This window comes from Amblyomma americanum, chromosome 8 (genome assembly GCF_052857255.1).
Source record: "Amblyomma americanum isolate KBUSLIRL-KWMA chromosome 8, ASM5285725v1, whole genome shotgun sequence".
In the NCBI taxonomy this organism is placed as follows: Eukaryota; Metazoa; Arthropoda; class Arachnida; order Ixodida; family Ixodidae; genus Amblyomma; species Amblyomma americanum.
In genome coordinates this window covers 93,900,812-93,924,810 of record NC_135504.1, presented here as the reverse complement: position 1 = coordinate 93,924,810, position 23,999 = coordinate 93,900,812, and the positions used below count along the sequence as shown (strand labels likewise).

At 42.7% G+C, this 23,999-nt stretch overlaps 1 protein-coding gene across 1 annotated transcript in view; it reads right to left on the bottom strand.

Annotated features, from left to right (window-relative positions):
• Window positions 1-18,293, bottom strand: part of LOC144100551 (uncharacterized) — a 29,469-nt gene extending 11,176 nt beyond the window's left edge. The window contains exons 1-5 of the mRNA XM_077633465.1: window positions 18,244-18,293; window positions 15,540-15,695; window positions 9,824-9,855; window positions 6,399-6,475; window positions 4,296-4,400 (exon numbers count right to left, since the gene is read on the bottom strand). Of these exons, the coding sequence (XP_077489591.1) occupies window positions 4,296-4,400; window positions 6,399-6,475; window positions 9,824-9,855; window positions 15,540-15,662 (337 nt within the window). The 5' untranslated portion in view covers window positions 15,663-15,695; window positions 18,244-18,293. The remainder of the gene's footprint in view (window positions 1-4,295; window positions 4,401-6,398; window positions 6,476-9,823; window positions 9,856-15,539; window positions 15,696-18,243) is intronic.
• Between the last annotated feature and the right edge of the window lie 5,706 nt (window positions 18,294-23,999).

Sequence of the window (23,999 nt, the reverse complement as noted above, 5' to 3'; positions counted from 1 at the left end):
AGGATTGCGTGGAAAAATTTGCTAACTAAAAATGTTGGTAGTTCTGGCCAATTTTGCGGAGGTAAATTTGGCGGCAAAAGGCTTAGGGCTACTCGACATCACACTACTCGACAATAATCATATTCACACTATGAATCAGTCATAAAAAAGCGCAGAATCTAACCGACCACGCTAATAGCCTTCACAGATTACCAGAAAACATTTGTTTCAGTCGAAACGTCATCGGTCATTCCGGTGTTACGAATTAAGGGTGTAGGAGGTGGAGGAGGAAGAAGAGGAAAGGCAGGGAGGTTGACCCTTAGAATAATCGGTTTGCTACCCTACACGGGGAGAAAGGGGCCAGGGGAAAAAAATGAAAGAGAAAGGGGAGTCACTATGAAAATTCAGCGTTCGTAAAAGTAACAGCCTATTGTGCAGGCCAGAAGTTCGCAAGAAATGGAGGAGTGCCTTGGAGGCCTTCACTGCCGATGATCACCGCGGCCAGTTGCCGAAAAAGTGTGTAGGTTAGCTTTGTAAAAATTACTGGCAGATATCTATGACGTCGGAACAGCCACCATAGTCTTCTCTAAACACAACAATAAACTTCCAATAAGGCACGGTGTCATGCATGGAGACAAGGTCTCTCCAATGCCATTCGACGCTTGTTTACAGGAGGCATTCAGAGACCATGACTGGAAAATCTAGGGAGAAGTGGTAATGGATAATACATTGTAGGATTTACGATAACACACCATTCTAAGTAACTAACGGTAATAATTGCAAAGTATCTTAGACAGTCAAACCTGAAAGGTGGACGCGGGAGGTTAATAATAATAATAATTGGTTTTTCGGGGAAAGGAAATGGCGCAGTATCTCTCTCGTATATCGTTGGACACCTGAACCGGGCCGTAAGGGAAGAGATAAAGGAGGGAGTGAAAGAAGAAAGGAAGAGAGAGGTGCCGTAGTGGAGGGCTCCGGAATAATTTCGACCACCTGGAGTCTTTAACGTGCACTGACATCGCACAGCAGACGGGCGCCTTACCGTTTTTCCTCCATAAAAACGCAGCCGCCGCGGTCAGGTTCGAACCCGGGAACTCCGGATCAGTAATGTACCCTTTTTTCCAGACTATAGAGAACGGACTTAGTATGTCTAAAAGCTATAGTTTGGTGACGTGCGTGGTTCTGAGGTGCTTCCCTTAAACATTTGCGGGCAATCTAAAAAACTTGTTTTCCGCGAAAGCCCACCCTGCGGGCTGTATGTAAAGATTTCAGTTTAAAGCAAAATTTGCCCGTGCGAATGTAGAAAAGGTTCGGAGCATATGCCGAAAAATGCGTTAATGTTCAAAAGTCTTGGATGGTAAGAGCAGTCTAGAACTGGCAGCGAGGCGCTGAAAGTCGTAAGGGAATACGTCTACTTAGAGCAGGCAGTGACCGAAAATATGGTCCACGGCAGTGAAATAACTAGTAAAATAAGAATGAGGCCGAGAGTATTTGATACGTTCTCTCAGGTCATTTGTTGCTGTTTAAACATATCTGTAAAGGAAACGTATAAATCAACTGTATCTTATCGGTACTCATGTATGGAGCAGAAACGCAAAGGCTAGGTAAAGGGATTCAACTTAAATTGAGGACCACTTAGCAAGCTTTGGAAATGAAAATAATAGAAATAAATTTTTGAACAGAAAGGGAGCAGATTGGGTCGAGGAAACAAACGACGAATACTGCCAACACGGCCGCCGCGGTAGGATTCGAACACGGAGTACCCGAGTTCAAACCCGACCACGGCGGCCGATTTTCGATGAAAATGAAACGCAAAAGGCGCCCGTGTGCTGTGCGATGTCAGTGCGCGTTAAAGGTTCCCAAGTTGTAGGTGGTCGAAATTAATACCAGAGGAAAAAAAGGTCTCCGGTATTAATTTCGACCACCACTACGGCACCTCTTCCTTTATTCTTTCTCCGCAGTGGTGGCCTAGTGGTTGAGCACTTTCCTCGCATGCATGGAGATACGGGGTTCGATCCTCAGCGCTGCCGTGAGCCCACCGGTGATATAATGGGTACAACCTTTCCCTGGCCTTGTTCTCGGTTTATATAGGATGAAATGCTTAGAAAATGTCTTTTACACTACCTTGAGCAAACGAAAATACCTTGTGGCATGGCGCTCCTTCGCCGCAGATGCCCTTTCGCTTTTGCGGCGAAGGAGCCAATAAATTAACTATGAACATCTTTCTTATTTCACTTTCACTTTTATTGCTTCCCTTACTGCGCGGTTTTCATGTCCACCGAATATGTCACAGAGTTACTGCGTCATTTCATTCCCTTCAAACCTTGTTTTCATTTTCATTTCCATTTCATTGTTGTTGAAATCACGATGAATGGGGCTTCCGAACGGTATATACTGAAAAGTCAAGTTAGCCGATGGTCGTTAAAGTGACGGACTGGGTTTCAGGAGAAGGTAGGTGTAGCAGGGGCAATAGAAAGGTAGGCGCGCGGATGAGGTCAAGAAGTTCTGCGGGGATAAGGTGACCGCGGCGGGCACAGGACGGGGTTAACTGGGAGTTATGCGATAGGCATTTTCGCAGCAGTGGGCGTAGTCAGGTTGATAATGTCGACAACGATGATTTACACCAAAAGCACCACTCGACTTGTTTCACTGCATAAGGTACTAGCGATAAACATTGTGAAGTACAGTTTCCAATGGTGGTTTGTAGTCACAGCCTTCTAGCGCCAGCCACTGCACCACATGTTTCCCCACCGCCTTCGTCAGTTGTTCCGCTGCTGCTTGTGAATAAGAGCGGGGGGGGGGGGTAATTTTTTGTTTTTCATAAGAGGCTGTGGCCAGTTACTGCACCAGGGTGTCCAATTCATTTCTCGTGAGGGAGTGCGCTGTCGATTGGGGTCATCCAGATCAGGCCTGGTTATGAAATTTCATCAACTTGCGGATTTTTTTATTCTGTGAGGAACTGCTTAACTCCAGCATTCGAACCAAAGTCCTCTTGCACGGAAGGCGTTTGTTCTACCTCTACGTCATCGCGGGCCTTCAACGAAGAACGAAGAAACGAAGAGGTAATGCCAAGGTAAGATAACTTAGTCACCTATATTGTCGGTGTGGATTTCATGTTAGGGAACGCGTATAAGGGGGTGTGAAACGGAGAGATACAGACATACTTTAGAAAGTTTCTATGTACACAGTGGTGGAGCAGCTTTGGTGTACATTGAGAGATGCGCTGTTCTTAGCTGATGTCAACATGCGGTGATGATTGCGCAATCACTTGTCGTTAAACAATTCAGATCACGTTAGGAACTAATAACTGCATTGCACTAGCAGAGATGTTAATGGTGAAGAAATATTTAGGCTTCGTTTTTCATGTTTGAAAAGAAGTTACACATTTACTTTGAAATCTTTTCAAATAAAAAATATTCAGTTTAAATTAAGCGAAGGTAATATCGCTCATCATTTTAGGAAGCAGCAGTATGTGGCATGACTGTGTTTGAAATATTATGAGAGCATCTGGAATGCTTAGCCACGCATCTCTCGAACATGGCAGCGTAGTTCATGGCTATTGTGCCTGTATGCTGCGTACGTTTAATACCGAGCTTTGTACGCTCTATTTTAGAAAAGGGCACGTGCCACTTGCGTACATTCTCGACATTACAAGATCCCTGGAACTGCCTTTCAACAATTTTTTTTCTTAAAAAACAAAACTACCTTCTCGGTGTTAAGATAATACAAAATAGTGCTATTACAAGCGTGCTGAATCTTATTGCCTTAAACAATTTATATTAGATCGCAGTTTACTCTGCGGGTTGGAGAGCAGGGGATATCCTATTTAAACTAATATGCACGACATTGTGAGCGCGTTTTGTTGTACTTTCCAACTGATATTTTAAAAAAATTGCCCCAGATCTTATCAGTCACTGTTGCACCCGCTACCGCTTAGAGAGGGCGTAGATATGACCACATCCCACTCACTTACCGGGCGGGCACAGTTTTGTGTTCTGCGTGGAGCTTTTTCCTTTCTGTGTGGGCATTCGTAAGCAGTGTTCTTATCTTCGTATGACTGCTCTTCGTTTAGAAAAAAAAAGTAATATTGCTTATATCGGCAAATTGAACGTTCATGACTTGAGCAGCGAAAGAATAGCAAACGTTTCATAACACGATGTCAGATGGAAAAAGTCTATACCATCTCATCTTCGCTTGCTGCTTCTTTCAATACGCATCTTCCAGTCAGCAACTGGCAGTGCCTTGGGAGCTCCTGTATTGACTCAGTGTGTGTGAAACTAATACAGTCACCAAACTTTCCGGCAGCCCCTTCTTACCTAGGAGGCCATTAGATGCAATAACGAAGCATTCTTCTGTCTTGTTGACGTGAGAAATGCTATAAACTCCTGTTACACCGCGGATAGCGTTTTCCTCGAACGTTCCTGCAAAGCAAAGAATTGCCACCATTAGATGGTGTTTTGGAGGAATCAAAGTTAGTCAGTTTTGGCATACCGACAGAAATACGCACAGCAGCTCTTACTTTAACAGCGCCAATGTCAAAAAAAGGTTACAGTACCCAGTAAAAGTAAAATAATTTATGTGCAATGCAGCGTGTATACTTTTGTACATGATACTTTATTTGTGCCCCTTTTGTACTGTTCACACTTCGGCCTTATTCCAATATATCTGCACGGTGGCCAAAGCTATGAAGCCCTCCAGGCACAGGATGCAAAGAAATAAATAACTGAATTGTACTGATGGCAATGATTTAAAACGCACTAGGATGGCACGCGTTGCTGAGACACATACCGCAATTATAATTTTTTTACGGATTCGTAGCGGAAATGTGAGCCATTCCGAAGGCTCTCTTCTCCAGAGCGTATGTACGCGACCATCGGGATGTCGAAGAGTCCCCCCCCCCCCTGTAACCCCCACGTCTCATTGTCAGCACCCTACTCATGTGGCTTACATGGCGGCACCCCAGCGATTACCCATTTTTCGTACATTCTGTCTCTTGTGACTCAGGCGGCGGCCAGCTCACTGAACAAAAGCAGTGAGCCAAATAGTAGGCATGAAAGCGCATCTCTTGCTCCCATAGTTTAAATCCCTAAAAGGATGCCGAGTCAATGCCGCAACGTTCTTTCTCACATGAGCCTTTAGTCGGAGTCCTCCTTCTTTACTTCGCCTCCCGAACACGCAGATCTCTGTCCAACATTTTCCGCTGGAAGAAAATTTTGCATCGTTTGCAAGAAGCAAGAATTTAAATTGAGTAACTGCACTCAATTAGCGATATATAAATAGCAAATGTAATAAAGTTTATTTCCAATTTAAATGTTATGGCTTCATATTAAAATGTATTTCCTTTATTTGAGAGTGATATTGATAGCAAGACCTTCTGTCTCGATGTACCTGTTTGCTTCATGATTTTTCTTTTGAGTTTATTTCAGCCATTAACTGGCATTTCCCGCTAGCCAATCTACGTACAGCCAAGTATAAAACACAGTTATTTATTAATATATTTAATTAATTAAGTACATAGTGCGGACCCTTGGGTTAAAGAAGAGGGCCAATTAGGTATGTAAAAAACATTAATGACCAAATCGTGAACAAGCAAGCAAAAAATTACACAATTTTTTATCATACTGTATATCCGTCAGCAACGCATCGTTCCAGGCAGATATTGTTCGAGGGTGGAAAGAAAATTTAAGCGTATCTTTTAAAGCATACATGCCCAAGAATTCTGGACAGAAGTGTTTTTGATAGAGAAATCGTTTATGAACACATTTTTTTCATAATATGTAAGATTTCACATAACAATCAATCTATCCGCGGGCCACCTGATGGCAGTCTTGTATTTTTTTCTAAGAACGTTTAAGATATCGTCAAAACCTTCCCCATTGGTTTCCTATCCCAGCATTAACTATTCGCTGCCATCAATGGAAACATCTTAAGAGAATGATTCTGGTGTATATCCGAAGAATAGTTCATCACATTCAATATTTCCATAACATCGTCATAAAGGTATCCATTGTTCAAAATTTTTCTCTGAGATCGTTCGACACGGTAAAGTGTCTGTCATTCAAGATGACGATGTCTTGTGTGGCGTGTTATTGCTGGTTTTGTATTATTGATATCATTGGCGAAAACATTCATTTTCTCCCCGCCTTTTCATGCATGGTTGAATAAATATATGTCGATTGATTGTCATTGTGTTGTGTGATTTACAACCTGCACCAATAAATCTCACGATATACGCCATGGATGCGAAGAAACTTGTCATGGTCGTGGTCGCATTGCATAAAAATTGAAAGCGGAAGAACCCTGTAAACACTGACTTGAAGAGCGGGAGAGCTTTGAAAAGGGAAGTCCTTAAAGAAACAACAGGATGAGCTCATAAAAACACCAATATTTTACCACCTTTTCGAAAAAAAATTTCTTACTTGCATCTGTAACAGAAATCGCTGCATGTCCTTTTGATAACCCGGGGTAATAGTTGACTGCAAAAGTAATCGTTTTTCTGAAATGTAACAGAAATCCAATCACACACTGCCTTTGGCGGGAAATGCTAATACTTGAGCTGTCAAAAAATGTAGGGAGACAACAGAAGGCAGACGAAGATTGGCAGTTCTCTGCGATGCACCTTACATTACATAAACACAGACCAACAAATAACACCAGCCCTTTTGCACGAAACGTACTTATCCACAGAGACATTCCCAATGTAGGCATAATGTAGAAGTCCACTTAAATGAGTTTATTTTTATTGAGCTCTCATAGGCCTTGAACACGTTCATGAGTTTTCAAGCTTCAGTACCTCATGGAGATTATAAACCAAAAATACCAGCCACGTGCAGTATGCTGATGTACGTGGGGTTTTACCACCAATTAAAAAAATGGCATGGACAAGATTACCCTTTAAATTTTTTATACAGCCCGAATTAATTGTAACAATTTAAGTTTCACGGTTGATATAAAACTTATATCTATTGTAGCATTGACCACTATTTCTCGTAAGAGACGCTAAATATGGTGGCATTTCACGTAACTAAGCGTCTTTTGTTAGTACGGAGGAAGGAGTGGAGGAGAACTTGACTCAAGTCTACCCCACTCGACTGAAATGCTTTAAGGACGGCGTTATGTGAGAGGCTGAACGCTGAATTACGGAGTGGTAAGCCTTCCTTTCGTACAATGGCACCTTTAATGCGCAAAGTGTCTTCAACTGTGTTCAGAAAATCTTTGTGAACTTATGGCGGATAACAACACGAAACTAGAAACGAAACATTCACGAATTTGTATCCGGCAGGTGCTTCCAGCGGTGGGCCTTGTGCGACAGAGGTTTCTGTTCACGAGCGACAAATCATTAACTTAACATCCACCTGCCAAGGTGGGCAGTTTTCTCCCTATTTGATCGGCAGGCTGCGATTACGCTACAACTTCAGGTGACCTAGTTGGTCCATCTGCATTCTAGGTTGCTCTCTCGGGGCCACCTACTTGAGCAGGTAGTGCCAAAGCTTGATTTTTGGCTCACAACGAGCACGGGGAATTGTCTGGAGACCGAGGCCTTTAACGCTTTCACGTAAAAATGTTTTACGAACTTTCCCTTTAGGTACTTATCTTCAGGCACTCGAGTACACAGATAAGATATAGGGAAGGTTTGAGGAGCTTGAGAACTTCATGTCGGTGCGCCCTAAAGCGGTATTAACAAAGGTATTCTTCTTGTTTTTGCTTGGTTACATAAACAATTCCCTCGGTTGAGATTAGACCATGGTCAGGCATCCAAAGACTGAACTCTTGGATGGTTATGAGGGGGCTTTAATGAGCGCACCATAAACCGAGATGGAGTCCAGAACGTCCCAGCGCGTGTCCCCTGGCGCAAACTCTCGGCGGTCTTTCTCGTCCTCGCTGGCGGGGCAGCGAAGACGATGAAAAAGATTCATCTCGCTCTGTCAACCTTGTAGGCGCAATTTGTGGGCTTTTCTTTTCGAGTCTGGCAAATTGCTGCGTAAGAAATACGGCTAAGGCGATATAGATAAGCCGTAAGAGACTTCATGTACATTGAGCCTGGCGGACTGCTCCGTTCGATTCAGCACACGTGCCGACAAAGCATTTACCTTCGCGAGGTTTATGCTGCTCTTCGTAAGAGCCAAAATGCAATTTTATTCAATGTCATCAATGGCATGGTTTAGCCACACGAAATGTGGCCCTCCGCCGAATGTTCTTGTGAGCTTACGTAACTCAGCTTTCCAAAGTAGCTAGCGGGAGTGACTAACAACCTTAGGAAATATATGGCGAATGGTTATCAAATATTGTGTGGCATAACTATCGAATGAATCAACTGTCCAATAATGAACCTCATCACGGTATATTCATTCCCTCACTGATCTGCGGAATGTACTGTGCTGTGGAATTCCCGCACACTGTTTTTTGAAATTTCACCAATTTGGCAACTTCTGTGGATTGTGAAGAGCTACTAGTGTCCGTGATTAGGAAAAGCGCCTGCCCTTTATAGAGATGGTTGAAGGTGCTGTTGTTCAGACACAACCTGTTCGAAAGCTGTTCCTCTTTGTTCTCAGGCCTTAATTGGGGCAAAATGTTTTGTTGTCCACTCACCTCAAGTAAGTAACGTGAAATGTAAAACCACTTCCTGGAACCCTCAATACAAAAGGATGTGCTTAAATAATCTAGATGTACGTTTAGGTCTCCATATTGGCGGCTTAAGGAGAACATCGACGGAAAGCGGCGGTGAGCGTAAGGCCGCACATGGATGAAAACCTATGGCTAACGTAAAACCGACCAATGATTTTTTTCGAAAGCTAGCGTACGAATGGTTTTGAAATTTTTAAATATCATTCCGATATAATAATGCTCAGAGGTATTCCAATCATAGTTCGCGCCAACAGGCCACTATAGACGTGCTGGCACCATAGTCAAGAGACGTAGCTGGTTTGGTCTAGACAAAGAAAAGGGGCGTCTGACACCAAAGACACAGAACTATCTGTGTGCATCCCAGTTTACCTAACGCGTCTGGAACGCTGAAGCAGGGCAGACGGGCTCTATGGTTAATCAAGCAGGCAACCGATTTGGGACGCCGAGCTTGTCGCCTTCCTCGAACGCTTTACTTAACTGAACGCGGCGGCTCGTAAATTAGCGGTGGGGACAATCGGGCCCTTTGTCCAGCTTGGAAGCAGTGTAAGAACAATAAATAACTGCGAAAAAGAACGGGACTAAAGAAAAGTAATTGACAATAGCGGACGAATGGGACATAGAAGGACACGCGCAGGGAAAAAAAAACAAAACGGTTTTTTACTCAGCGCACTCGCGTAGCGCTCAATTGCGTCCTATGTCCCGTTCGTCGCACTGTAGTCATGGAATATCGTAACCAACTTTCCCAACAACTTTCCTTGTCTAACAAGAGAAAAGAGGCGCATAGGACGAGCGCAGACTAACTACTCTTTTCTGTGTCTTGTCCTGTCATTTTTGCGCAGGCATTTATTATTCTTATAAAATCGTACAAACTTGCCCCTCACCGCACTCTTCTAGATTTGAAAGCAGTATTTGATGGCTGCCGCTCTTGTGCCCGCAGAAGTAGCCAGGGAGGACATGGGCCCAACTCAGTCTAGACAAGAGGGCCATAACGGCCGCCCGTTCAGAATGAACCTTGCCAACACCGAGTGAGGCCGACACCATATGTAAGCTGTCTTGAAATGCGCTTTTCATTTACAGCAATAACTTTCATTCTTACAAGCACTATGGAGGAGTAGAGAGAAGCAACTGCGAGTAGGTTAAGTCAAGCCTTTGGAACTTTTCTCTAATTGTAGAGTTAAGCAAAAAGGGTTGTTATGTGTTGCAGGAATTTTTTACTCACCGCGCTGGCGTAGCGCTCCGAGCACTTTGTCCCTGAAAACAGCAGAAAAATGCTGAAGAGTTCGGAAAGGATAGTAGACTTCTCATCATAAGAACTAGGATTTGTAGAAGCAGCAAAAAGTGAGCTACGCTAGACTTTAAACCGAGCGAGTGCTTTACGTCGAACACTACGCCAATATTTTTAGGTCTCATATTTATTCATATATTAAGGCATGAATTCGCCAAGAGAAGTCATGTCGAGAACAATCTGACAAAATTTCCTTTACAACCCGTGGCCTGCAGCACAATTTCTGGTCTTTGGGCGTCATTTTTGAGGATACATTGCGCTCAGAGTACGCGACGGGCATTTAAAAAAAGCTTGCTCTTGATCTGGATTTCGAGTAGAGTGGTTATTTTAAGAGAAGATGGAATGAATGCCATCCCGTGAGGGTGCTTTTATAGCACTGGCAATAGCAGAGCCAGAGATGTCACTTCCCTTAAGCTCTCCGGACGGCGCTAGCTGATACAAATTTCATCTAAATAGCATCAGCGGATGAATGGTCATTACACTCTTTATAAGGGCTGAACGGCTAACATTGTGTGTTGAACAGAAGAAACTGCTGCGTCAGTTGCTTTAGAAAGTTAAATCTCATAAATCAACAAAGCAATGTGTACGGCTTTTAACTTAGTAAAGAATGGCAAACATTGTAATAAAAAAGGCAGGGCGAGGAAAGCGGCGACCGAGGGTAGGGTAATTTTGTCTTTCGATTGAAAGACTATTCGCCGACATGATACAACTGTGCGGGATGAATAAATTGGTTTTCCAACTGCTTCTAGCGAATGTATTCATTATCGTCATCAGCAGCAGTAGCCTGATTGCACTGACTGCAAAGCAAAGGCCTCATCTATGTTTAATTAAGCCTGTCATGTGCCAACTGCGGCCGCTGTATTCCAGCCAACCTATGAATTTTATCCGCCCAGTCAGGTTTCTGCCGTCCCATGCTACGCTTGCCTTCAGTTGGAATCCACTCCGTTACGCTTAAGGGCCATCGGTTATCTTGAATTCTCATTATATGCCCTGCCCAAGCCCATTCCTTTCTCTTGACATCGACTTGGATACCGACCACCCGGGTTTGTTTGCTCACCCATTCTACCCTTTTCCTTCCTCTTAAAGTTGCACCTATCATTTTGCTTTCCATAGAACGCTGCGTTGCCCTTAAGCTGAACTGTTTTCGTTAGCCTCCACGGTTCTCCCCCGCATGTGAGTACCGGTAAGTTACAGTTGTTGTACACTTTTTTTAGGGGTGTTGGCAAGCTGTCTTTTATGAACTGAGAGAAAATGCCAAAAGCCATTTCTTGCTTTTTTAAATATTTTTCACTCGTGATGAATTTGTGTGGTCGCTACATGCCCTAAGTAGATGTTTTGTGGCACAACTTTCGGCACCTTGCTTGCAATTTTAAACTGCTGTGCTGTTCCGAGGTTCTTGGATATTACTTTAGTTTTCTGCATCTTAATTTTTACACCCACCGTTCTTCTCTGCCTTTCTAACTCATTGGTCATGCTTTGCAATTCATCTCGTGAGTGACTCGACAAGGCAATGTCATCAGCAAACCGCAGATTATTTAGGTATTCTCTATTAACTTTTATCCTCAACTGCTCCCAATTCAGGCCTCAGAATACCTTCTGTAACCAAGCGCTGAGTACAATAGGCGAGATCGTGTCTCCTTGCCTTACGCCTTTCGTTAATGGAATTTTTATTGCTGACTTTATGGAGGACTGTGGCTTCTGTACAGTCATTATAGATATCTTCCAGCATTTCTACATGAGGATCTTCTACACCGTCATTTCACAATGCCTGCATGACTGCAGAAGTTTCCACTCAGCCGAATGCTTTCTCGTAATTGATTAAGGCTATATATCGGCATAGGTTATATTCTGCGCATTTCTCTATCACCTGTTTGATAGCGTTAATATGTTCTATTGTGGAATATTCTTTACGAAAGCCTGCCTGACGATCTGGTTCATTGAAGTCTACGGTTGCCCTGACTCTATTAGCGATTACCTTGTAAGCCACAGACAGTAAGTTGTTCGGTCTGCAGTTTTTGAAGTTATTGACTACTTCCTTGTCATGAATTAATATAATGTTTGAGTTCTTCCAAGCTTCTGATACGCTCGAGGTTATAAGGCATTGCGTGTGCAGGGTGGCTAGTTTTTCTAGCACAATTTTTCCTCCGTCCTTCAACAGATCTGCTGTTGCCTGATATTCACCAGCTGCTTTTCCCCTTCGTATTGCTCCTAAGGCTTTCGTTACTTCCTCTTTCGTTACTGGTGGGATGACGCATTGCTGTGCGCTACTGCCTCTCTCAGTAACGTTCCGACTACATTGGCTACTGTATAGATTTGAGTATGTCTCTTCGGCTAATTTAGCTATCTTATTCATATTGCATATGGCATTGCCTTTAATGCATACATCTAATTTTTACTCATGTCTAGTTCCCTCTTGACCACTTTTAGGCTGCCTCCACTCTTCAGGGCATGCTCAATTCTAACCATATAAAAGTTCCTTATGTCTGTTTCCTTCCGCTTATTTATTAACTTGGATAGCTCTCCCAGTTATATTCTGTTTGTCGGGTGTTTCGCCCTCATGCTTCGGCGTTTCTTAATCAGATCTTTCGTCTCCTGAGATAGCTTTCCGGTATCCTGTCGAAACATACTTCAGTGTACTTCTGCGGTGCACTCCTTATTGATAGCTGTCAGACTATCGTTCATCGCTTGAACATTAAGATCGCAATCTTCATTTAAAGCACAATGTCTGTTCTGCATCCGAATCCTTAAATTTCTCTGCTTTCCCTCTTACCGCTGACTCGTTAATGGGCTTCTGCTTCACTAGTTTCTTCCGTTCCCTCCTCAAATCGAGACTGACTTGAGGCCTTACCTTTCTGTGGTCGCTACAGCACCCCTTTCCGACTACCTCCACATCCTGGACAACGCCAGGGTGAGCGCATAATATGAAGCCTGTTTCATTTTTAACATCACCATTTGGGCGCTTTCACCTACACTTCCTGTTCTCTCGTTTGCGGAAGAAGGCACTAATGATCCGTAAATTATTTCTACCTGCAAACTCTGCTCATTAATTCTCTTCTGCTTTCTTAGAACCCATCTCATAGTCCCCTACCACCAGGTCGCCACCCTGCTTCTTGCCTACCTTGGCACTCAATTTCGCATTCAAGGAAAGCGTAGCTGGAGGCGACAGAAAGTTAGGTGAGCGGATGAGATTAATATGTTTCTGGGCATACGCTGGGCGCTGCTGGCAAATAACAGCGTTAATAGAACAGACATGAGAGTGGCCTTTGCCCTACAGTGGGCGTTGTCAGGCCGATGATGATGACGAGGAGAAGGAGGAGGAGGACGATGATGACAGTGTACTGCGGTTTTACTACGTTGACTACGTTTAAATTCCATCACTTTTTTGCACCCTGTGCCCCACCTGATGAGGACGGAGGTATCGCCTGGCGCAAAGCACGAGCTACGCGCCCCTAGCACTGAGTGCTCATGTCACGCTCAAAAGAGCCGCTATTCAGAACGGAGTGCTGTAAAAATTGAGCGCACAATGCGCGGTTGCTCCGAAACAAGAGAGTTCGGAAATCTTCCAACTGATTTGAAGCAAAGCATGCTTTACTAAACTGATAACGGCAAATAATCTGAAAAGGGCCTTGCTAACTAAAAACCAGACTGTGAAACATCCTTGCTTTAATCGTTCTCTTAGCAAAGCTCTGAGAGCAGCGCGGTTTCGCTGCCTGTAGTGGTAAACGTAAAACATCGCACGTCTATTTTTTTTATCGTTTACACATTATAATAATAATCCTCATAATCAACGTCATTCATTAGAACTTCTGCGCAAAACGCACGTGGAGACTGTGCTTACCCAAAAATTGTGGATAACGGCATTTCTGAATGAGAAATATTTGATGAGCGCTATTTTTTTATACATTTTAAGTATTTCACTACAATAGTATTTAAAATGTGACATTGCAGACGCCGACCTCAACACAGAAAAATAATACACAAAAGACGTTTCGGTTCCCATACGGGAGCCTTGTTCACAGTAAAAAACGAGAAGCGTGTGCGCGAGCTTATGAAAGCTTGAAAAGGGGGCGCAGGGAGCGTGCGTAAGCAGGTGCCAGATTTCCGCAGTTTCGGTTCAAGGTGTGACAGGTAGTTTGTATCGTTAAAGATTACAGGTGAAGCTTAGGGAATTTCTTCTTTTCTGTCGCAAGAACTTGTGCCTTGTCCCACTCGATAAAATGCTGTATTATTTTTCTGTGTTTTTGGTCGGCCTCTGCAATGTCCCATTTTATGATTCACCCCGACCAGTCGAGTTTTCGTCGAACTCTTGATTCCAGTAGTGAATAAACTAGCCGATTTCCCTTTAGCAGGCTTGAATACATTGCCATTATCATTTCTGCTAATGCCGCTGTGGTGGCTGAGTGGTTACGGCGCTCGGCTGCTGGCCTGAAAGAGGCGGGTTCGATTCCGGCCGCGGCGGTCGAATTTTGATGGAGGCGAAATTCTAGAGGCCCGTGTATTTTGCGATGTCAGTGCACGTTAAAGATCCCCAGGTGGTCTTAATTTCCGGAGCCCTTCACTACGGCGTCCCTCATAGCCTGAGTTGCTTTGGGACGTTAAACCTTCATAAACCATTTTTGCTGTTATCAAAAGCGTTCCTTATTGGTTTTCTATGGCATTCTTAATACCTTTTTTCTGAGGGGTGGAAACACTATTAAAGAAAGCTTGTGCTAAATACCAAAGAAATGGGCCATTACCTTCAATATTTCTGTAAAAGTACGTTGCAGTTTTGCAATTTTAAAAACTTTTCTTCATGAATGTTGGACATGGTATCAGCACAAACACGCCGACAGATTTGAAACAGCATACAGAGATTTATTCATTGGCCCTGGTTTATTACTTCACACCCTCAAAAAGTGAAATGTTGTTTGGCGCACGATACGTGGTCACTATATAAAGACAATAGCAAGCCTAATGTGAAATTTGAACAGAGCTTGATTTTAACCACACTTAATTCTGACACTGTCGGACATAATGCCGGAATACTCAATCGTGCGAGGCGCCTTGTGTACTTCGTGAAATTTACCATTAGGCTTGGTCACTTTCTTGTACCCTTGTCACGTGCTCTAGTGGCAATATTCTTGAAATTTGAACTTACTGTTCATGCGCCCAATTTATTCATCTCCTCAATTACTGTGCAGACAACCAGATAACACTTCTATTTAGGATTCCAGATATTTCTTATCTTCTGTCCGCCATTAGTCCTTATACGATATGTTGCAGTTCATAGCCCTGCATATCAGCGTTTATTGCAAAATGGAGAGCAGGCGAAACGTGTAGTAAGATCGCTTGGAAGTTCTGTGGTATTAGAAACTGCTAAAACAAACGAAGGTCAAAAATAACTTAATACCGCTTCAGGACACGGGTTCTTAGGTAAAGAATCACGCACTCGAGTACCTGTTCACTTAAATGAATCAAAGCTTCAACTATGCTACGTTCAATACTGGTACTTTGAAATACTTAAATGTAGTGCTCATTTCTACATTCCAATATAAAGTTTGTCTGTCTCTGCCAAAGTGTCCAGCCACCGGTACAATTTTAACGATATTAAAAGTAGCTCTTAGGCCTCTTTCAAAGCCAGAACTGAATCTCTCTTTAGGAGATTTCTTACCGTGATGAGATTACTCTGGTTCCTGTAGCGAATAACGTGACGGAATCCACGCTCTACAAGGCCGGTTCTCTGAGACGTCCAACACATGGTCGAAAGCAGATGTTGTGACCCATTCTTTGCCATTAGCAACAATAGTCTGTCTGTGCTGTTCAGCAGCTGTATTTGAAATAAACGAAATTATGTCTCAAGGTGGCGACAACGCCGAGCAGAAGAGATGAGCCCTCACGCTGAAGGAAATATTTATTGGGCTATTGAGCGGCCAACAAACACAAAACAATTCGGCGACTGTAGCAACAAGCGTGCCCAGCGGTCGTCCAACGTTTTGCTAATGACCACTCTCGGCAGCGCTTAGTTTAGATCTGACGACCAGTTGTGCGAGAAAGTGGCCAAAGCAGCTACGACAGTCTAGAGCACCGTAGAAACAGGTGAGGGCGTCTAAAATTCATGAAAAATCTACTTACTCCCTTTTCTCGCCATGAAGAAATCGATAAAGCTGTTTGATGACAGCCTCAAGGAAGGAACATAATCGAAGAAACAAAAAAGAAGCTCTGTGTTGTCAACCCGTTTCGTATACAGAGCTACGGAGAGCTTATAATATAAAAAAATACGAATGACAGCAAAACTAAACATTCAAACTGATACTTGATTGGTGCTTTGATTGTTCGTACCACATAAGCAGCCCGTAAAGTGTACTGGACAAAACAGGCCATAGCTTCGGGAGTGTTGAAGTCCAACTGTTTATTTGTTGCAGAGGCATGATTTCTGTGGTGCGATGAAATGACAGCAAGAAAGGAAGAAGACAGAGCATCATTTATACAGACGTTCTTAAGGACCACAAGAACAACATAATAACTCTAATTTTGGTGAGGAAAACCATACAAGTAAAAGTGCGCGCTTTTGTTTTGATAGCGCGAGCGATGCCATTATTCACACTCTTCCCTGCGCGTACAATCTTTGTCGCCTCCATGATACCTCTAACGGTTTGATGTTCAAGACGATTGATAATTCCTTGAGACTTAAAAAGTGGCTCCTAATGCTTAGATAAGGTACGTCCTCTAAGCAAACTCAAAGTTGGCAGATATGTAAGCAGAGGTGACTTAGTTGCCTCATTGTTGTTCACTTGTTCCTTAAGCCCTTTGTTTAACTATGAGCTTGTAAATCCGATATGTTGTTTTCAACATGGAAAACGGTAAACGCTAAAAAACTTACGATATTGTATAAAGTTCTTGCTGTAGCAAATCTGTCACCATAGTTTGTCTCGTTTCACACAGAAGGTTACCTTTTGAGGAGGGTCTATAATTTTAGCAATGCTGAAAGCGCAACAAGAGCTATTCGTTTATCAATCATTCTCTCTCTTCCCGAGTGCAGGTAGAAAACCAGAACACCCTTCTGGTAAGCATCTCTCCTCTCCTTTTTCTTTATATCTCTCTCTTTCTCCAAGTTCTGTGAGAACAAATGTACAGGAAGGACAACAGCCATTTTCTTAGTTCATGCTGTGGACGCGTCTTCTTTCTTTGTAGATAGCTGCGCTTTTTGTTTCTTTTTTTAATCTACCTTTTAACCATTGAAATCACTAGCTACGAAGAGCTCCCGGTATTAATTAGTGGTTCTAATTTCTTATGATGAGCTGGCTTTGTTCTCTTTGATTACGATGCTCGGAAATAATTATTCTAGGTTAATAAAGGAAGGACAGAGGGGCGGAGCGTCTGCAACTGTTTCATTCCTCCAAATAGTTTGAGGTCAGGGCCCTGCGCCTAGCTGCGTGCGCAGTGCGCTATCTCTCTATGATAGCTACAGTGAACCGCCGGTAAAGGTGACGCATTCTAAAGAGGTTTTCTGTAAGAAGATGCGTCTACAAACTCCATAGTAATCAAGCAAACTGTTTTATCTTTGAGTTTATAACGGTGGCAGTTTGCAGATGCATCAAAATGATACCGAAATAAGGAATCCTGACAATCTACTGTGTGTTAGGAGAAAAATAACAAATGCAAGATACTGTATAGCACTATTTAGGAAGCAGGTCCTGTTTGGACTTTCTTGCTTTCCTGGCATGGCCAGAAAACTTTGAAATGGAGTCTAATTTAAAGCAAGGACCTGCGGAATTTCACTACGGTGAATAGGCAGTCTATTATTCGGTTATCTACATATTCTTAAGGCCTTATTTTCTTACCGCATATTGGAATAGGTAATCCGGGGGAGCTCTGTGCATCCTCTAAGGACCAAGATGTTTGAGGAGTCCAGGAGCCATAGGATCGAAGTCCATCAATAACTCAATGACTTAATCCGAATCGCCCACTGAAACATGTTCTTCCGTTTGAGGGAGCAAGAAGCCTTTAGGAATACGCCAGAAATTTTTCTTGCCGCATTAACTAGAGACAGTTTCCTTCGCCATGAAGTGCATGCCTTGCTGTGGACAGTTAGACTGAGGAGACAAACTTATTTCCTCTTTTTTTTAATAAAGAAGTTTTTGGCTGTCTCAAAGAAATGTTTTCTACAAAATATTCTGCTCAATTAGTGAGTATGTCTTGGCAAAACATGGAGATACGAAAGCGTGCTTTTTTGGAATTCACTTGAAATGAGCGCTAAAATCTAAATATCGCAACCAATTTTTGGCCGTGCGCCATCGAAATCAAGTCCCCTGAGCAGGATCCCAGCCCTGTAGTGGCTGAGCCATGGTTGTACAACGAATTGTTGACGGGCTTACCTGCTTCACTACATGCAGTTTATTTTTATCTTCCTCAGAAATATTTGAATAATCACCTAGAAAAAGAAAAAACAAATGCTTATATAGCATAACAATGTTCAGTATGTATTCCTGTGTTTTCAGATTTCTTGTAACGGTTAAACCCAACAGATCTGATTTTTATTTCTGGTATTATAAAAGGTTTGTAGTTCAAACTACACCATGCTAGATGGCGCCAAGGTTCGCGTGAAAAATATCATTTTTCGCTCTTTTTTTAAACCAAAATCTCCACCAAATACCCCGCTCATGGTTTCAAAAACATTGGATGTTCAGATACTGTAAACAGTGCCTGGCAACGTTTCAAATCAGAACATTACCCAGTAAGCATAAAATAGGCGTGATGTTTGAAAAAATAGTGGGTAATAAATGCAATTTCCGAAGAATTAACGCTAGTCCAGAGGAGAACAGAAACATAGAGAGAAATAAACGGCTCGCATGTGCACGTGGATTCCTAATGAGTGACAGGACAACGTAGCTTCTCATCCGCCTCGCCCTCAAAAGCATTGCGATTCGAATCCTGAACCACGCGCAATTCTTCACCGCATAAATAAATCCTAACTAGGTCTGAGTGGGCGGCCTGATATCGGCATCCGGAGCCGAGAACGCACTTACTCAACAGAACAAAATATGGCGTCTGTGGGGTGGTACATCGCCACAACCCCCTAAATAAATACACCAGTTAACCTTCGGCGCTCAGACCTCACCGGGTGCGGATGAACTGACCAAGCAGCAGTCACACCTGTTACACAGCGGAGAATGCTAAGAAGCTCTGACTACGGACCGACAGGTATTGCAAACCAAACCTCGCAACATTGAACCCGAAAACGTTATCCGATGAAGATTATTCAGAAGTGGTGTTCGAAGACCTAAAAGGTATTGAATAGGTTTGCAATAGTGCAGCGAAGTTGGGAGGTTAGATGAGCGGAAAGAGGAAAACTAGGTGTGAATTTCCTCATTAGGGAGGTTAAAGTTGGGAAAAAAGACGACAGCTAAAGTATTTATTATATGAAGGAATATTTTGTCATTCATATTCATAAGAGCAACAAACTAAAGGTGGCTCAGTGCTACACACCTGCGTCGAGCAATGATCACCAGATCGTCGAAAGCGTATCTTAACACGTCGAATAGGGTCAACGAATACAAGTGGGTGTGCAGTTGGCATCGAGATATAATTCAGTGATGTGGAATACCTTCTTGCAAACCGCGTCAACAGAAAGTGGACATGGAAGAGTGCCGTTGGTGAGAATACAAATGAAATAGATTTTATACTGTGCGCTCACTGTGGCATCGTGCAGGATGTGAAGATGCCGAAAAAGTTGAGATGTAGCTGCCATAGGCAGGTAGTTTCTCGTTAGCGTTAAGAAGGAAAGTTGAGGACTGCAGTATATCTCTGCAGAGCAGATATTTGGCCTTAACCAAGTACGACGACATTGCTCTCCAAGCAGTGAACGATAATCTCATATCTCTCGATAAGTTGTGCGGAGTAGAGGTAGGCGGTAGGATGTCTAGACAGAATTCTGTTAAACTCTCTCAGGAAACAAAATATCTTATTAAAAATCCCCAAAGCCTGTCAGGCTCCAATTTAGGTAGCGGATTAGGTAGGGCGACATGCCTGTTCAAAAGCGGAAGGGAGATTGTGCTAGACAAATAACCAGCCTGTGCATTTTGACCTCTAGCAAACCGGAATCTTGGAAGAACACTAACCTAACCTTAATTCATAAAAATTGAGCGGAAAAGTCCTGAAAGATTATTAAAGACCAATCAGGTAACCGCTCGGTACCCACCATATACCAGGTGCCCCAACTAAGTGTAATCAACCTTTTAAAAAAATATCCCATCTCCTAGCCGCGCAAAGCCAACTGCTGGTTGTTTATCGTCGCTGGAACTAGTCTGCAGAATTTTTTGTTTTTCAAAGTTAATTGATTCATCATCATCATCAGCATTAGTACTCCCAATGCAAGGCAAAGACCTCTCTAACGTCTCTTTAAGTAATAATGTATTGTGCACAGCGGCGGCCACCATGCCCCCGCAAACTTCTTAATGTCATCTAGGCACTTAACATACTGCCACCCCATGCCATGCTTGCCTTCTCTTGGAATGCAGTTACCCATCAGAACAAGCGGTTAGCTTGCCTTCTCCTTACATGCCTTGCCCAAGGCTATATTGTCCTTTTGCGTTTGACTAGGGTGTCAATAAGCCGCGTTTCTTCCCTTGCCCACTCTGCCCGGTTCCTGTCTCTTAACGTTACACCTATAATTTTACGCTTCATAATCATCGGCGTCGTGCTCAACTTCATATGGGCACTTTTTGTTAGCCTGCACGTTTCTGTTCCATGGGTGAGTACCGCTAAGATACAGCTGTTCCCAGTTTTCTATTCAGGGGTATTGGTAAGCTGCCATGCGTGATCTGAGAGAGCCCGCCGTATATGCTCCACCCCATTATAATTTTTATAGTTATTTCCTACTCACCATTGTGATCCAAGGTAACTACCTGCCCGAACTAGACGTATTTCCTTACCACTACCAGCAATCACTACAAATTCTGAACTGCTTTTCCTTTGCGAGACTGTAGAACATAACTTTGGTCTTCTTCATGTTAATTTTTAGATTCACCGTTTGGCTTAGCCTGTGTAACTGACTGACCATGCTCTGCAGTTAATCACCTGAGTGATTTAGCAAAGACGTATCTCAGCAAATCGAAAATTACTTAGGTATTCTATACAAATCCTCACACACAACTGTTCGCAATTTAGGCCACGGTATACTTCCTGTAAACAACAGGTGAATAGCATTGGCGATATCGTGTCTCCGCGCGACGCTGCTCCTAATTGGAATTTTATTGCTGACTTTATGGAGCACTATAGTAGCTGTGCAGTTGTTATAGATATCTTCCACAATTTTCACACGAGGCACTTCTAAGCCCTGATTCCGCAATGCCTTCATGACTGCTGAGGTTTCCACTGAGTGAAATGCTTTCTCGTAATCAGTGAACGCTATTCATAGAGGCTGGTTATATTCTGCGCATTTCTGTATCACCTGATTGTTAGTGGGATATGGTGTATGGTCGGGTATCGTTTACAAAACCCTTCCTGAACATTTGGTTCAATAAAGTGTAATGTTGTCCTGATTCTATTAGCTCTTACCTAAATTATTATTAGCAGTTACCTCGGTCTTCGCTAACAGTTGCCTATCTTGGAGGCAACAGAGAGTAAGCTGCGCGGTTTGTATTTTTCAAATCCTAAACATCTTCTTATTTATGAATTAAGATAATCCTTGCATTCTTCCAAGCTTCTGCTGCTGTCCAGATCATGAGGCATTGCGTATGCTGTGTGGCTTGCTTTTATAGCACCATCTCGCCTGAGTCCTTCAAGAGATCTGATTTTAAATGATGCTCAACAGCTACTTTTCCGCTTTGCGTTGCTCCTAAGGCTTTCTTTACTTGTTCTTTCTTTAATGAAGGGATGTCTCATAGCAGTGCTCTTCTTCCTCTCTCAATAACGTTCTGATTATATTGGTTAGTGTATAGGTTTGTGCAGAACACTTCGGCTAGTTCAACTATCTTATCCATATTTCTAATGCCGTCTTTGTGTTTTAACATATATATCTGGTGTTTACTTGTGCCTAGTTTATTCTTCACTGCTTTTAAGCAACCTCCATTCTTTAGAGCATGCTCGGTTCTCTCCATATTAAATTTCCTTACTTGGGTTACATACTACTGCGCTTATTTACTAGCTTCGATAGCTCCAACGAATTTTACTTTTTCTATAGAGTTGGACGCTTTCATGCTGTGGGGTTTTTTAAACAGATTTTTCTCTCCTGAGATGGTTTTCTAGTACCAGTACCAGCGCACTCTTTAATGTTAGCCGTAATGATAATTGTTTAATTAGTTATGCCTGATAAGCTAACCTTTAAATTATTGACTTCAGGAACATTGTGGCAATCGAATTGTTGTAGATCGCTTTGAAAAAAGGCTGGCTGAAATCTTTGCACCAAGCTATCGTGTACGTAAAGTAGCTTTTTACCTGCCTTAAACCGTAACTTTCACATTAAAAACCCTCCACATGACCACGCGGCTACTTCATCGTGCAAAGACATGTCTTATACGCCGAGCGAAGGGGACGGTGTTTGAAACTCTCAAGGTTCCTTACATTACACATAAATACCCTGAAAGCAGAAGGTTGAACAGCTATCGCCGTAGTTCAGTTGGTCGAGCACTAGAGGCGAAATTGCGAAGTCGTGGGTTGGGATCCTACCGCCGGCATGTGGTTGTTTTTCTGAAGCTTTCGTTAATAGCCCATTAATGAAAGCTACAAATATAAAGAAACATCCCCTATTCTCTTTGCTGTAGGATTCCGTCAATTATGTTACAACGACACTTCTTCTGATTTCCCAGTCTTCTGCTATATTCAAGTAGGCTGTTAGCAGTTGCGTCATAACACATTGCTCTAGGCTTGTAAATAAAGCAAGCAGATTACGGGTACGGGACACGCTACACGCGTGGTATATTATGAACATGGCAGTATTATTACACTGAATACTCAGAAAGCCATAAATGCGTTATCTAGCACTTAATATTATTTTCAAGGCCAGTATAATATTTCTTGTGTATCATTTATGATATTGAACCGCATTCTTCTGTTACTCCTCATTGTGCATATTAATAATACCTCAAACACCTCAAAATAACACCTCGAAAATAACACCTCAAAGACTATTAACTAAAGGGCGCGCAAGAATTTCTGCATTCATTTCCTGTCGTCGCTCTTCGAAGCTAATTACTAATGCCTGAGTGGAAGGGGGCCGAAATTGTACCATATCGGAACTGCAAACAACAAATCTTCGCTATTGCGCCACACAACTTTCATTTTCGTTTGAAAGAGAAACAAATAGGTGTGCCTAAAGGATTGTAATCTGGCCAGCCACTCTGCTTTAGGGAAAGGGAAGAACAGGTAAAACAGTGTGGAAACGGGTTATGATGCGCACAGCAGAGACACGCGGACGTATACAACTACATGAGGAGTGCTCTTAATATGAACGGCTAGTAGAGAGTCGTGCAGTGCGTGATACGAAGAAGCGGCAGCGCAGTCAGGAGATCTTAGCAACTTTCCCACCTTCTGACTCAATGCAAGATTCCTCACAATCATCCTACTATGCGCTGTTATATTTGGAATCTCTAGAGGCCAAATACTGAAAAATAGACGCAGTCAGTACAAGGTGGACTTCGATGCCATAATACATACATTACATTCACGCTTAATGAGGATATGCGTCAGATTTTGTGTTGATTACACCTGAAGTTACCGAATATGTCGTCTCTCCTCCTATCTTGTGAAGTAAGCACAGATTCTTTCTCGACAGCAGACTAATATATGCTTTGCGTACAGATGAAAAAGTTTGAAGTTGGAGTAAAATTTATAAGAAAGCATGAAAGCTTTTAGCCTGCGCTTTTTCAGGCCTCACCCAAATATAAAACAGGAAGAAACGACATTTTACGGACGCAGCCTACTAATGTGTGTACTCTCACTTCTTCACCTTCACAAACACGACAAACCTTCAGGTAAAGATCAGATTTTTTTGCGGTTATTGTCGGCGAATCAAATAATTCAAAGCGTTTATTACATTATATACAAAAATGTCCACTAAGAAGGTTTTTTATTAAATATTTTCTGCGCAGATTCGCATTGCACAGAAGCAGAAAGGTTTAGCAATGTATAAACG